This window comes from Anopheles gambiae, chromosome 2 (genome assembly GCF_943734735.2).
Source record: "Anopheles gambiae chromosome 2, idAnoGambNW_F1_1, whole genome shotgun sequence".
Taxonomy (NCBI): Eukaryota; Metazoa; Arthropoda; class Insecta; order Diptera; family Culicidae; genus Anopheles; species Anopheles gambiae.
Genome location: NC_064601.1, coordinates 60,609,917 through 60,626,837, shown reverse-complemented (window position 1 = coordinate 60,626,837; position 16,921 = coordinate 60,609,917). Strand labels below are relative to the sequence as shown.

General features: G+C 38.4%; 1 protein-coding gene and 1 long non-coding RNA gene across 6 annotated transcripts in view; one reads left to right on the top strand and one right to left on the bottom strand.

Moving 5' to 3' along the window:
• The first annotated feature begins 878 nt into the window (after positions 1-878).
• LOC133391125 (uncharacterized) lies at positions 879-2,135 on the top strand. The gene is made up of 2 exons (XR_009764620.1): positions 879-1,787; positions 1,866-2,135. It is a non-coding gene; the product is annotated as an uncharacterized LOC133391125 (long non-coding RNA).
• Positions 2,136-16,380: 14,245 nt separating this feature from the next.
• The window catches only part of LOC3292410 (nuclear pore complex protein Nup160 homolog), a 16,141-nt gene continuing 15,600 nt past the window's right edge, over positions 16,381-16,921 (bottom strand). For 4 of the 5 annotated variants that reach the window (XM_061641823.1, XM_061641825.1, XM_061641826.1 and 1 more), the window contains one exon: positions 16,381-16,921. This exon is cut by the window's right edge and continues 368 nt beyond it. In XM_061641823.1, the coding sequence (XP_061497807.1) occupies positions 16,519-16,921 (403 nt within the window). In that variant the 3' untranslated portion in view covers positions 16,381-16,518. The other variant, XM_061641824.1, reaches the window with a different exon arrangement.

Here is a 16,921-nt window from a genome sequence, read left to right as displayed (position 1 = left end):
TGCTGTTCCGTACCAAGACTCTCTTTAACTTACAGATCAATATTGATGACGAGGCCATAGAGAGAGTTAAAGAAATAAAATATCTTGGAGTCACAATAGATGAAGAACTGAAATTTAAAAGCCATATTGATGATATCATTAAGAAAATGGCGAAAAAATGCGGGATTATTTGTCGACTAAAAAAAGACTTAAGTGTTTTTGCAAAGATACAGCTTTACAAGTCTCTTATGGCTCCACATCTGGATTTTTGTCCGTCAATTCTTTTTATGGCTAATGCAGGACAAATGACAAGAATGCAAAAACTGCAAAACAGAGCAATGCGAGCTATTCTAGGATGCGGATGGTATACGTCGTCATTGATTATGCTGGATACCCTAAAATGGATGTCGGTGAAACAGCGGGTAATGTACCAAACAATGATTTTTGTTTATAAACTCCTGAACAGTCACTTGCCTCAATATCTTTGTGATCGGGTTGTTCGAGGATTAAATGTGCACGACTACAACACAAGAAGAGCAGCAGATCCGAGAGTTCCTAAGGTTGAGACAGCATCAGCAATGAACTCTTTGTTTTTCAAAGGCATACAAACTTTTAATATGATGCCCAGAGTAGTTTGTAATGCAGAGACTATACCCCAATTTAAGAGACTGTGTGCAACTCACATCAAGGCCACTATTGTATGAAGTATGACTGTTGTGACAATAGTAAGGAAGTAGATTAATTTAGAAAAGACGAAATCCGCGAAAGCGTGAATGAAATATAAATTGATAAATAAATGTTTTAGTCACTAGTTGTGTAAACCTCACTTGTCATCACCAGCTTTGATGATGATGATGATTTTAGCTTTTTTTTTTTTGTTTTTTGCTTTTATCTTTTTCTATATATCTTTTTAAAATTAAATTTAAAAAAGTTAAAATAAATAAACAAGTTAACACAAAAACAAAAATAAAGGAAAAGAATGAGTCGATATAGCATTGAGACACGCGCGCGAAAAATAGTATATATAATTTGATAACTTTCCTGGGGGTAGTGGTCTGGTCCAATGCAACCCGAAACGTGAATCGTCATAAATTGTACAGTAACGGAATAAGGAAAAAGTACGCTGTGAGATAGTTTTGAAAGTGGTTCTCTATCGCCATTAGTTGGTTGTAGGTTGAACCGGCTATACAAGAGAAACGAAAGCAGGTACCATGTATTGAGACCGACCATGACTGCTTCATAAAGAGGAGAAGAAAGAAGTTTTGTAGCCACCACGTTCTTGAAATACTTACTTGCCTTATGATTTGATTATTTGCATAATTACTAATTTACAACAACACAATTATCGATAAGATACAATCGTTCCTCTCAATACTATATCGGGGTAAGAGGTGGGACTCATCATCATCATCATCATCATTTATTTTCTTCCATCGCACTCATCAGGGTGTTTGCTCTTTTCCATCCAAGCCAAAGAGCGACTTCAGTGTGCTCTGAACCGTGGATGTGAGAGTGTGTGTTTGTGTGCTGCGTGAACTATTTTTCCTGCGTGAAACACTTTCCATACTGCGCCATCCGCGGTGTTCTTTCTGCTTCATCGGAGGACGAATTTTGGGTAAGTGTCCTTTTCTAAGTGTCTAGTGCTATGTGACATTTATTCTAATTCTAATATTATTCTAATATGCAATGTTTTGCACATTACAAGTTTCAGATGTGTGCTGCTACCGCTAGTTGTTCCTCAAACTACTTAAAAAGTGTGACACTGTGTGCACAGGCGTTCAAGTTTCAATTGATCCTCAAGCACAAAGGTAAGTTTGTCACATCTTTAAATGAAGTGTAATCTTTTTAACAAAGTGTGTATATTAATTGTGTATTTTCATCAACAGCCTTCATACAACACCGCGGTTGAGGCGCGCCAAATCTGATGACATCTTTCCTGAACCAAGCAGGCTGAACACGCGCACCACCACGGGCTCCAGCGCGGTGTGAAGAGGGAAGAAGAAAAGGCAGAATTGGAAACAGCCGCACCAGGCTTCCAACCACCGTGTGTGTGTGTGTGTATTTAAGTATGTGAGAACACATGTGTGAATCCTCTTGTGGGAACTGCAAAAAGAAGAGAATAAAGAGTGTGAAGCAGCTAGACTGCCGCAACCAAATCAAGAGAGTGAATTCTCATTTCAATCCGAAAAACTGGGAGAGAGTGATGACATGCGAGAGAGAATAAAACTAGAAACACGAGAGAGGACACGAAGCGCTTTCGGGTTTTTTTCGCCTTCGCGCACTTTTTGCTTTATGCGCGCGAAAAAGTGAGCCTTGATCAGCGCGATGGCTCCCATACAAAGGCCTTCGGCTTTGCTATCTGGGTTGTCACGTGGCGACAGGGTTGAGTAGCGGTGCTGCGCTCAGTTTTCCCAACACTGAAGTAGTAGACAAAACGACAAGATCATTTGCAGTAAACGAAAGAGTAGCAGCAAGAGATTTCCTTTCCCAGACCGAAAAGTGGAAATTTGGAACGATTACAAAGAAGCTAGGAAAACTGCATTAAGAAATACTATTAGACGATGGAAGGATGTGGAAAAGGCACATAAACCAAATAAGATCTGGTCCTGAAGAAATATCAATCCACCATAGTAGTAACCAAAACATAGAACCTTGGATAGATGAATCATTTTATCTGCTAGATAGAATGGAAGAGTTTCAACTCCCTCATGATTCAGAAACGGAGATGTAATAATGTTGATAATATTAATGAAGATTTAGCTTGTGGAGAAGAATCTCAAACTCAAGTTAGGAGATCAACAAGAACTCGACAACCACCAATTCGATACCGTGATTAGGGATTATTACTTTAATTAAGAATGTAAATATGAATTGTCTTTCACATTTTAGCAAGTACAGGCGGTCCCCGAGATACACCCCAAGCGCCACAGATTAAGCTTAAACGACTGGAAAATTGAATATCCATAGAAAAAAAATGAAAGCTCCACAGCTTCATTGGTTTGATCAATAGATGGCGTATTAAAACTGATTATTATATTACTATCCTTTTCTTGCAATGTGTTTCGACAAGTTTCATCTTATCATGACCTATATAGCCTTATAACTTTCTGAGCAAAAATCTATATGAATGGTCGTGTGGTCAGATATGTGGGTATCAACACCAACGACCATTACTCAAATTTCACTTGCTTCAGTGCTGGTGGTTTCCGTTGGAGTTTAGTATTTAAACAATCGTATCGCCGTTCTAGTTCTAGCGATGCATAACTTCAATGCGAAACCATACAACAGTACAGAGGAAATGAGAAAGCTCTCCTCCAAGCGAGGAAGCTCAACTGGTTGGGGGGTATCCCATCAACAGAGAGCGCCACCAGCTTTTTTGCTATTTTTAGAATGCATGAGTCGTTTGCCGTCTGCTAAACGAAGTCTTTCTATATTCCGTTTAGGTAGATAACTTGAGTCGTTTAGAAGCCGTTTAGTGGTCGTTTAGTGGATTTGTGGCACTTGGGACGGTACCTCTTATACGCGGATTCGGAGATACGCGGTTTTCTAAATTTGACAATTCTTTGAGCAAATTGTACTGATTTGACACATCAATTGCAAATTGCCAAATAATTTCCGTTTTGATCGAATGTTAAAAACTATTTCAAAAGGTTTAAAACAGTTATATTCAGTCAGAATCATATCAAATAATGCACAAAGTGACTAAAAACGCCCCCTACTTGCAAAATTACACGAAAATTTGTGATATTTTAGCTGGAAATCACGAGATTCGACTTACGCGGAAATTCGAAATACGCGGTATTTTGCGGCCGTTTTCGGTCCCCATTAACCGTGTATCTCGGGGACCGCCTGTAATCACTTTATATTGTTAGGAGGAGAGAGTTGTCATATACGTCTGACAGCTGTCCATCGACAGAAACTGCTGGTTGGGTAGCAAACAACTGTCAGTGAGAATAAACGGCACTCTGTGTCTGAACTGCGAACGAAACACATGTGTCTTCCTTCCACGAGTTATAACAAGTAGGGTAACTGTACCAGTTTTCGGCAGGCTAGTGCAGCAGTTTCACAAAAATTGCTCACACATCAATATTTTTCATTATTTTTCTTGAAAGTGTTGTAATTCTGGTTGATAAACTATCATAGTATGTTACAATATTTTTTATTTGACGGTTCAAAGCCCTTTTTCATAAATATTCGTGAAAATGCAAACATTGATTTTGCTCCTATTTTCGGCAGGCTGTGTTCTATTTTTTTTTTTTTTTAACACTCTTACTTTCCTAATATTGGTGTTAAAAAGCACTTTAATTATTAATTTTATGTTGCTTATTTTGGCCCGTTTTGACAGTCATTTTGATCCGACGTTTAAACAGAGCAGCCATTGACAGTTTGATGGTTATAGCGTACGGTGCGAACTGGCTTACAAATATTTATTTTTCTCTTATGTTAGTGCATTGTTTGTCTTAAAATTGGTGATATTTGGTACAAGAAAGGTCATATTATGTGTCGACATACGCATTGTAGTATTCTGATCAATTTTAAAAGGAATATTCAGCCAAATTCAAAGTGTGTTATTGTTCCGAGTTTCGGCAGGAGCCCACAACATTGAGCTGTCAAAAATGAACATTTACTGTGTACCTATTTTCGGCAGTATTTAAAGTGAAAAATAACCTGTTTATCGTGATTTTAAAATTCCGAACAAGTTAGAATAAATTAAATGAGCATAAAATCTTTAATATACACCACTTTTTCATTGTTTTACTGTTCTGATTCTCTTAATCACAAAACCTGCCGAACGATTGGCTGACAGCAAAGCTGCCGAAAAAAAGCACAATTTATTTGATATTTTGGAAAATACGTAATGAAATGGTGTGAAACTTCGTATGTGAATATCAAATAAGTACACCTTCACTACAAAATTGTATTTTGTGAAATTTTTTGCCGCATTTGTGCAGAATTTCACGTTTTTAGCTACCCTGCCGAAAACTGGTACAGTTACCCTACAATAATAATTCAATTATTAAAAAAAACTAAAAAAAAAGTTGTTTCAAGGGCGCGCAAATAGTACTCGTCTATCAGGTTTTTGGCGTGATATACGTTAGACAACAAAGATTATGGAATCAAAAAATGTCATGGTTTTTTTATTTTATTGCATTTATGACTATCTATGACATTTTATTGCATTTATGACTACTATTGGTGACTACTCGACCAACGCCATAAGTCATTTGAACCTCAAAACGGGCGCATTTTTAACGCACTCATCCTACAAGACTTGTTTCAATTAATCTCTGCGAAAAATATTGCATTTCCGGATCACGTGGCCTAGTTCCATTGAAAAATTGGCAATTGATATCATATTGAGAGTCTACGAAATCGTTTTCATCAATTTTGTTTCAGCAGGTTTGGTGTTTTGGGCATATAACAATGCTCTGTATGTTCTCCCACTCGACTGACCTTGAAACATGTGGTACCTTTAAGTGAAATTTCCCAGAACTGGATCTGAGAATATGTTTACAAATCTCTTTTCCCATAAATTTGAATAATTTTTTAGCTCACCTTTCCTCACTGAGCCCTAGTATCATGACTCCATCGTGTTGAACGCAGTCAATGTTAATCATTCGCTGAGTAAAACAAAAGAGGACAAACCAATTTGTTCTGCTGCGCAAATCCACGTTTTATTCACATCTCATTTTATCCACACACGGAAGCTGTCAGCGCGGCTCGATGACAGCTAAAACACAGTTCAATGTCTTAGCCATATTATGGCGTGGAAACACCGTTCAGAGGAACAGGGTTTATAGGAACAGGGTTCTTCGGCATGACTTCCAACACTCCTCCTCATGTCGAAGAATTTCTCCCCTCAGTTATTCTAACTTCAGCATCTTACGAAACATGTCATGTTTCTGCGGACCTAATGGTTTAGTCATTATATCTGCAACCATGACAGTCGTAGGGCAATATTCCAAAACAATTTCCTTCTTCTCACAAAGTTCTCTTATAAACCGCTCTCGGGTATCGATGTGCTTCGATTTCCGACTTATTCTGTCTGTTTTTACAAAGGCGATACAACCTTGGTTATCTTCTTTGATTGTAGTCGCGTTCAATTGATCTTCTCCAAAATCTTTAATCAGCTGCCTTAGCCACATTGCTTCTTGGCATGCTTCCGAAAGTGAAACATATTCAGCTTCCATAGTTGATAATGTCACACACGATTGACGACGGCTATACCATGATATTGTACCACCTTCAAACGTGAATACAAATCCAGATGTTGAACGTCTACTTTCTGAATCGCCTGCCCAATCGGCATCGGAATATCCGATCAGGCCTTGGTTTTTGAATCCACCAAGATGCAAGAAATACTCTTTTGTTCCTTTTAGATAACGAAGTATGCGTTTGGCAGCTATCCAATCTTGTTGCGATGGCGATGAAAACTTTCTGCCCAGTATAGCTACTGTCGCCGCAATATCTGGTCTGGTCATAACGGACAGATATAGCAATCCACCCACTAGACTTCGATACATTGTAGCATCTTCGAAATTCTCTGCATTGGCACTTTGTTTCAGGTATCCAGGGTCCATTGGTGATCTAGCAACTTTAGATTCTTGCATTCCGTGATCCGTTAGTAATTTTTCTATAAACTGTTTAAGCCGAATTCCATATACTCCATCGGTACATATCACTTCCATACCTAAAAAGTGACGTATTTCGCCCAAGCAATTAATTTCAAATTTCTTGCTTAAATGATCGTATATCTTCTTGGCCTTTACTTCGTCTGCTGCTGCGATCAGTATGTCGTCCACATAGACTAATAAGAAGATATGTTGACCACCATGAATCGACTTGACAAATAAACATTGATCTGCGAAAGAGGATTTGAAACCTAAATTTGTAAGTACTTCATTTAGCGTCTTATGCCAACAACGAGCTGATTGATGTAGTCCATATATACTACGTTTCAATCGACACACTAGCTCCTCCTGTCCTTGAGCTTCAAACCCAGGTGGTTGATGCATATATACTTCATCTTCTAATATTCCATTAAGGTATGCGGTTTTGACATCATAATGACGTACTGTTAGCTTTTGCTTCCAAGCAATTACGAGAAAAGTTCGCAAGGTAGTGTGACGGGTAACTGGTGCATACACTTCTTCATAATCCAGTCCATATTGTTGTTTATAGCCTTGCGCGACCAGTCTGGCTTTATGTTTAACTATTTCATCATCTTGATTCTTTTTGATTTTGAAAACCCATTTCGAACCTATTACCGTTTTACCCTTTGGAAATGGTACGAGTTCCCAAGTATTGTTTTGTTTGTGAGAGTTAATTTCTTCTTCCATCGCATTTTTCCAATTTGGTTCTTTCATTGCTTCGCGGTACTTAACTGGTTCTTCTTTCGCGCAAGCTGCTACTCCCATGGCTAAATCAAGGATATAATCGTTTAAATGTTTAGGTAGTTTTACTTTTCTCTTTTCTGGTGGTAACTGTTCTTTAGTTGTTTGAATATCAGTTTCAGCATCCGTGAATTCATCATTAGAATCATCCTTAACCGTTTGATCATTACTGGTTTCTGATGGTTCCTCCAACAATGATTCAATATTAACTTCTTCCGAAGTTTCTTCTTTATCTTCAATAAAACGAACATCTCGGCTTATGGTGATTTCATCAGTTTCTAAATCAACAAAACGATATCCTTTATGTTCTAAGGAATATCCAACGAACGTTAGTTTTCGGGCTTTATGATCGAGCTTGCTTCGTTTTACATCGGGTATATGTACATACGCTTGACTTCCAAAAAGGCGAATATGGCTCAAATCTGGCTTTCGACCCCACCACAATTCATAAGGTGTTTTAGGAACAGTTCTCGACGGAAGCCGATTTATAAGATAGGTAGCTGTTTGAACGGCTTCTCCCCAGAAACGCTTGTCTATGTTTGCATCCAGCAACATACAGGTAGCCATTTCAGTGATAGTTCTATTTTTACGTTCAGCCACACCATTGGACTGAGGTGAATATGGTGTGGTGTACTGTGGCTTTATACCCTCTTCTTTATAAAATTTACGTAGCTCTGTATTATTAAATTCTCCACCACCATCTGAACGAATAACCCGAGGCTTACGTCCAAAATTGTTTTCTACCCATCGTACATATTCTTTAATATTTTCTACTGCATCAGATTTGTTTTTCATTAAGTATGTAACTGTATATCTACTGAAATCATCAGTAATGTGCATCATGTAACGGTTACCGCTGGGTGTTTCAGTTTTCGATGGCCCCCATACGTCGGTGTGCACTAAATCAAGAATTTTGTTTGATTTTCTATCAGAGGCGGTTGGAAAAGGAGATCTACATGATTTACCTTTCATGCAACATTCACATGTTATTCTTAAACCACAATCACTCACCCTTATTCCGGTTCCTAGATCTTCTCTATACATTCTCTCAATCGCTGACCAGTCACGATGCCCAAGCCGTCTATGCCATTGATGTTGACAATCTGCTTTGTGTTTTACCAGTAATGCAGTCATCGAGGTTTCTACCTCGTCTAGAAAATATAACCCACCGTTTATAGATCCTGTAGCGACCACTGCACCACCGGCACTCACAATTCGACATCCCTTTTCATTGAATGTCACTTCCAGGTTCTTTTGTGCTAATTTCCCGACAGAAAGAAGATTAGTAGAGAGCCCGGGTACGAATCTAACATTATTCATTTCGATTTGCATTATTTTGCCGGAACCATCAATGCCCTGTATAATGCCTTTTCCTTCGCCACGAATTTGTGATTTGTTACCGTCGGCCATGGTGATGAATCCACCTTCGTATTCATCTAATGATGTAAAAAATGATCGATTATTGGTCATATGCGCACTAGCGCCACTGTCGATGACCCAGCTATGCGACTTTTCTATTCTGCCCACCGTGAACGCTATTGTTCGCGAGTCGCTTTGTGCTGCTTTTGCTCTTCCGGAATTATTACCGGCACTAGTAGATTGCTCTTCATTTTTCTTGATAGCCAAAAATTTCCTACAATTCTGCTTGAAATGGCCTGGTTTCTTGCAGAAATGGCATGTGCGTACCCCACCACCTAATTGATTATTGAATGGCTTACCCTCAGCAGATCGCATAGCCTTTTCAGTTTTAGAAGATTCACCTTCTCGTCTTTCCATTTGACGATTATATTCATCGATAAGTTTAGATTTTACTCCTTCAAGAGATATGTCTTCGTCTGAACGACTATCTAACGCTGTAACTAAACCATCATACGAAGCTGGTAAACTGCGCAATAACATGCACACTTTTGTATCTTTATCTAATGCTGTACCTGCAGCTTCGAGGCGGTCGAATAAATCGTCGAAAATGCGCAGGTGATCTTCCACGTTACCTTGTGTTGCCAGGTTTGTCGCACATAATTTCTTCAAAAGAGATACTCGAACAGATCGTGTCGTTTTCTGGTGGTATGTTTTCAATTTGTCATAAACGTCGTGTGCAAACACGGAATTCTTCACCAGTGGTAATTGGCTATCGTCGATTAGTAATATTATTGTGGCCTTTGCTTTTCGTTCTGTTGTCTTCCAAAACGGGGTGCGCTCGATTTCTGGGGGAATGGGTGATTCTACAACATCCCACAAATTTTCTCGACTCAGAAGCATTTCTATCCGAATACTCCATGTTTGCCAGTTGCTCCCATTTAGCTTATCGATTGTGAATTTTGTCTCACTCATTTTTCACGTCGTAGCAGCACTGATTTTACAATGTGAAAAGAAATCACTATCCGGCTGTTCTCGGCCGAATCTTTCAGCTGAATGTAATACTCTTGTTTTGAGTCAACTTGCTGGGCCCATAACCTGTTGAACGCAGTCAATGTTAATCATTCGCTGAGTAAAACAAAAGAGGACAAACCAATTTGTTCTGCTGCGCAAATCCACGTTTTATTCACATCTCATTTTATCCACACACGGAAGCTGTCAGCGCGGCTCGATGACAGCTAAAACACAGTTCAATGTCTTAGCCATATTATGGCGTGGAAACACCGTTCAGAGGAACAGGGTTTATAGGAACAGGGTTCTTCGGCATGACTTCCAACACATCGTACTACCGTTACACGAGATATTGATGATGCATCTTAGTAGATTGGTAGAATAGTAGACTATTCTAGAAGGTGGCCGTATGACCTTGACGAGTCAAACTTGTTTTAATATGTTAGTAGAGCCTAATTTGACATAATTTTTTGAATTATTTGATTCTCCCTATTGAGCGTATGCGAGCGCAGTAAACACAACCGTTGCTGTCGATTGTCAATGCTCAACTGAGGTTTTTATTCCAGATTCTAGTTCAAGGTATTTACAAGTGTACAGTTGTATATGTGTATATATTAAGCACGGTTTCTACGAATTGAATTGGTATCTCAACACTCCTCCTCAATTCAATATCCCTTACAATCCTAAGTTCATTCTTTGCATAGTGAAACTTTGTCTAGGCAAACCTTTCGTCATTATGTCAGCCTGTTGTTCTGCTGAAGCTATGTACTTTAAAATAATCTTTCCGCTCTGGATTCTATCTCTTATAAAAAGATGCTTCACATTCATATGCTTCAGCCGACCTAAGTTTCGTTGATCTTCAGCTACACGTATTGTGGACTGATTATCCTCATAATAAGGAACTGGACTACTTAGCTTGCAACCTAAGTCTTCAAGCAATCGTTCCAACCATGCTCCGTGACATACTGCATTAGTAAGATAAATTAATTCTGCTTCTGTGGACGACAATGCTATTGCTGATTGTTTCCTTGTGAGCCAACAAACTGTTGCTCCATAGACCTTGAAAATATATCCTGATAACGATTTTCTATCTAATTTGTTGCTAGCCCAATCGGCATCTGCAAATGCTTTTAATATCTCCCTATCTACATTTCCTTCGTATATCAATTTTAAATCTAACGTTCCCTTAATATATCTCAGTATTCTTTTCAAATGTACCTAATGTTCTTCATTAGGGCAACTTTGGAACTGGCTAAAATAAATCATTGCTGCGCAAAGGTCTGGACGGGATGTTAGTGCCACATACATTAGACAGCCTATCAATTCCCGATACGGTTTATCAATTCGTTCGTTCTCTTTGCCTTTCTCTAAATTCAAATTACATTCGATAGGAGTTGCAACTGATTTACAATCACTCATATTAAACCGCAATAACAAATTATTAAGAAAAGTTTTCTGATGAATGTACAGTAATTTGTTTTCTTTGCAGCGTTCTATGTCCATTCCTAAGAAATGCTTAACTTCTTCACTATCTGTTCTTTTTTATTTGTTCTGATAGAGCTTACTTTACTGTTCCTATCATATCTAAACTCTCTCCCACGATTAGTAAATCATCTACATATAAAATCATAAGAATTCTTTTCGAGCCACTTCCTCTTGTTTATAAGCAAGGATCATTATTACTAGGTAAGAAATTTAAGTTTTCAACAAATTCATTGAACTTCCTATTCCATGCTCTAGAGGCTTGTTTTAAGCCGTATAAATATTTTTTCAGACAACAAACTAGACCCTTTCCGAGATCAAAACCTTCTGGTTGTTCCATATAAATTTCCTCACTTATTTCACCATTCAAAAATGCTGTACATACGTCCATTTGATGAATATACCAATTTTTGTAGTTTGCTATAACAAACACCGTTCTTATGGTATCTAACCTTGCAACTGGGGAGTAAGTGTTAGTGTAATCAAAACCCTGTCTTTGCGAAAATCCGCGGGCTACTAAACGAGCCTTGTATCTAACTTCTTGTTCATTTTCCCTCTTTATCTTGAAACCCCATTTGCATGATATTGTTTTTCTACCTTTTGGGAGTTGTACTAAAGACCATGTTTTGTTACTCTCAAGCGAATTCATTTCATCTTGGACTGCTATTTTCCACTTATTCCAATCAGGCCTATTCTTTGCTTTTTCTAAAGATCGCGGTAAATCGTTCACAAAAGTTGTTGCACTTAATGTAAACCCCACATAATCCACCTCATAGTTTTCATGCCATCCGGGTGGTTTACGTTCTCTATCAGATCGACGACTCGATGATTCAGCTTCTTCGCGTTCATCAGATCAATCATCCATCGCTTCTTCTTCGTCGCATGTCCGGAAACTTTCGTCTACTGTGCTCGGTTCAGATGTTTCACCAGATTTCTCGATTTGCACATTTGGTTCGTCATCATCGTTTTCATCGTCAGAGATGTGCTGTATTGCATGCTTCACAAAACACATTTTCGTTTCTGAGGCTTCTTTTGTCCGACACATTCAAACCGCGAACCATATCACCTTTCATCAGCTTATCCAAATTTTTGAAACTAAGATGGCCAAATCGACGATACCATTGTTCTAGGTTCCGTGGAATTTGTCCACAAGAATAATACGCCTCATGTGTGTTCGAATTGTTGAAATTCAACCAATACAGTTTTCCACGTAACTCTCCTTTCACTATTAATTTCCCTCGTTTTGTTAACACTTCTACGCACCCATCATCAAAAATAACTTTAAAACCACTATTTGTTATTTTCCGTATGGATAACAAATTTGTAGGAGCTTCCGGCACATACAAAACGTTTTTCAGGGTAACTGGAATTTCATCACTACCACCACGATCAAATACTATATCACCTTCATGCCAAGCTGTAATAAACTGATTTTCTTTCGCGACCGAAATATTCACTGGTGAACTTAATTTCCTTAACTCGCGAAATAAACTCTTATTATTCGATATATGCTCCGACGACCCAGAATCGACAATCCATGTTCCGTCAGAATTCATCGGAAATTTCCCATTGTTCACGAAAAACACACCACGCGAATCGTCATCGTCACCACCAAGGTACGCGCTGGATTTGTTTGTTGGGTTTCTTCCCGTTGCTTTGTTCTTTTCTGGACACTGATTTGCCTTGTGGCCGTTCTTTTTACACACAAAACATTTTATTGTTCTCGTTTGCTGCTGTGGTTTTCGCTGCCAACTGTTTGCACTAGAAAACGCCGCTGGTTCCGAACTCGAGCTGTCCACCACACTACCACTTTGATGCTTTGTCTCTTCGTCAAGCAGTCGACTTTTTTCAACTTTTCACGAAATCGACAGTTAAGCTATTCTCCGGCATTGTTTCCAAAGCCGTCACAAGCGTTGCATACGACGAATTCAAAGTAAGAAGAAGATGGCAAATCACATCTTCATCGTCCATTTGTCCACCAGTTGCTTTGTAATCGCGCACCAATTTGTCGAATTCCAAGAAATGCTCTCGAAGCGAGCCACTTTGGTGTTTCAGCGCAAGCAACTTTTTCTTCAAGAACATTCGGGACGCTAAACTTTTTCTTTCGTAAATACTATGGAGTGTATCCCATATTTCTTTCGGAGTATGTTTATCGCGAACATATTCCAACTGCGAATCTGCTATACGTGAGATCAGTAAAAGTTTACACTTCTTGTCATTTTTACTAAGATCATCACCATCTTTTCGTTCTTTCTGGATACATTCGGAAAGTCCTTTTTCTTCTAATAGAATTAACATTCTATATTTCCATGAAGCAAAGTTCGTTCCATTAAGCAATGGTAACAACACAACTTTATCATCTTCCATGGTTCAACACCACCAGTTTTCACTGCACTGTCCGTTAAACAATCACTTCACAAAAGAAGCCGGTATTCGTTTTCGCAGTACTGGATTAAACGTGTTGAGGCGGGACTGGGCCCATAACCTATTGAGCTTATTGAGCGCAGTAAATACAACCGTTGCTGTCGATTGCCAATGCTCAACTGAGGTTTTTATTCTAGATTCTAGTTCAAGGTATTTACAAGTGTACAGTTGTATATGTGAATATATTAAGCACGGTTTCTACGAATTGAATTGGTATCTCAACACTTCCTACCAGATTTATCCACTTTCTGCGTGTGGTATTATTCAATAAAACATGTTTGCAACAACTCTCTCATTCAAGCCAAAACATGACCAGCTACAATGAAATACAGCGTGGCCCATCAACCAAATGTGACCTATCTATTCTCCTGATCTTATTGGCCATCATAAAATGCACTGATTCTTGGGTTATATTTGATTTTTTGGACATTCAACCGCTTCTTTCGTTAGATAAACGGTAAATGATTACTGCTTACATGATAGTTTGACACACAATTAGTGTCAAAAAATTGCCAAACGCTGATCAAATGAAGGAATGAGGCCGTTGTACATGTTTTGTAACCTTGATCAATGGTAGGATAGGTTATGCACGGGATTAAGATACGATGTTTGCCTTCATGCTCCATTCCTTTAACCCCCCCGTCTTTAGTGCCTCACTGACCGCTCGAAAAGCAATTGAAACAACAGAAATGCATTAATTTAGAACGACGGCACTAGGCAGATTGATAATAATAAATTTAATTCATGTCTACGTAGTGTTTGGCCAGCGTATATGAGTAAAAAGCTAAATAGATGAATTCTTTAAGCATACTCTTCAAACGCCTTTTAATAGTTTTTAAGTGTTTTGGCTGCTATTGTAGTATTTTAATGGTTATTTTTTAGCAATACGTGTGTATTGATGGACCTTTTATCAAATCTTATCATTACTTACTACGCTTTCATCATTTTGATTTCGTCGGACGCCCCATCCGATTTTATCTGTCAAACTAAATGTGTGGTGTTTTGTAGGAACAATCTCAACTTAATTTTTTATAATCGTTATATTATTAAAATCGTCCAAATAATCGCAATATGATACGAAAAAGCGTTTGACAGCACGTGCGATAAAATCGCATACGATGGAGCACAGACACGGGCCTACGTAAAAATGTTTACACTTGGTATCAGTGGCAGATTTAACGGTGCGCGGACTGAGCGGCCGCGGGGAGCCCCGTCAATTTAGGGGCCCCGTGTATGGTAATTCCAGCATATAGAACAGTGTGTACAGTAGGCTCAGCAAGAGCTTCTGTGCGAGATAGGGGTCCCATGGATGAAGGGACTCAAACTATAGGGGCCCACTACAGGAATCCGGAGGACCCCCCCTCCTCCCCCCGCCAACAAACCATTAAAATGTGTTTCATCCAAAACCTAATGCAACATAATGCACCCTCCCTCCCCCGCTCGACATTATCCGGGGGCCTCCACTCCTTTAAACGCTTAGAGCCCCCTACACCCGAAATCCGCCACTGCTTGGTATTATTATTCGTAATATTTTTTTTTCTTGCTGCGATTGGAAAAAAAGGTTTATAAATGTGTTTAGGCTATAAGTTATGTGCGCTAGACGATATGAAATTTCTGTTTCAACACATAACAAAGAACTGTCAAACTACATCGGTTGATCCAGCTTGAGTCGTGTTGAAAATCTTACTGAGGAAATTTAAAATTATGATGATGGAAATGAAATATCAGCTTGATGTCGATTAACATCCCATATAACCAAGATACCGAAAACGCCACCAATTTCTTGTACTAAAAATTCAGTTCCATCAAACAAAGCTAAAAAACTAACAGTTTGGTGGGTTAAGCCACACGGCCACAGAAGCAGCCACTTGTTGTTGAAGTTAGTTTTTTATGCACGGGCAATTTATTTAATCAACATATTTCACCTGTAATAAAATGATATTTAATTGTGCCAAGGAAGCAATTAAACGTGTGTGTTTAAGTTGGTTTGTTGTAAAACATTCATGTGTAATATGTGTATATGTGCGTTTGTTTACTTGCGATCGAACTCTTCCATTTCGCTGGTCAGTGCATAGTTTATAGACTAATAATATTGCGGAAGTTTAAGTGCAGTGATGTAAGTGAATGAATTTAATCAATCGAAGAGTTAAAATCCTGTTCAGCATATTGACCTTAGCCAACCCTTGACCAAACTTTTCCTCAAAGCATTTTTGGAAAAGGTGGGTTAAGGGTGGGCAAGATAAATACATCGGATCGGAACTGGCAGCTCCGATTGTTCTAAAATTTGGTGAATCGACCATCACAAACCCACGTGGGTTTGAAGTGGTTTTACAGTGGGTTAAGGACGATTTGGTTATTTGGGATGTTGCAGGCGTTGAACAACAACGTTTACATTCGCAAGTGACTTGGGAAACCATGTATGCTTGATTCTAAAGATCTATGAGAAAATTACAAAAAAATAACCCATTACTGCGTAATAGTCGTAATATGGCCAAATACACATACAACATATGAAATAAGCGTCAACATACTCATTTTAAACGTCGAAATAAAACTATAATTATGCCAATTGTTTGTATAATTTTGAAAACTAGAGTAAACATTCTTAAAGATATTCAATGTCCAAATTTTGTTTTTCTATGTGTCCCGGTTTTTCATCAATTTCATCAGGTCAGCCTAATTACAGAGGAAAATGCATGTTTTTAATACCGAACACCAAATACACGCAAATAAATTATTTGTTGGAGATCTGTTGAAAGATACTTTATTTCTTAGAAAATTTTCTATTTTTTAATAATTTGAAGCACATTTATGTGTATGTGCATTAAAGAGCCACTTCAATTATTCGCAAATAACATTCCAGATGCTTCTTCTAAGAGAAAAAAAAAAGATTAGTTTTTGCATTGGGTAAATTACTTCCATTGATTGTACTCACTTTATCATGGATTGAAGAATTATCCAGTTCATACAGCAAATACTCACACATCGTTAGTGGGAAAATTGTATGCTGATTAAATCGGCCGGCACTAAAAAAAATCGTCCGAAACAACTCTATTGTATATTCGTAAGCTTCTTCCAAACGACCATGGCGTAGATAAGCACGAATGAACTGGATGGGTATATTTTCGAAGCACCAGTTTTTCAGCCATGACGGAATATACGCACATCTTGATAGAATGCGATTAAGTACCGCCAAATATGCGTCGATAACCAGAGTATCCTCTTCTTGGTCCAAAGTATAACGTAGATAGTTCCATACAGATGTAACACTATGA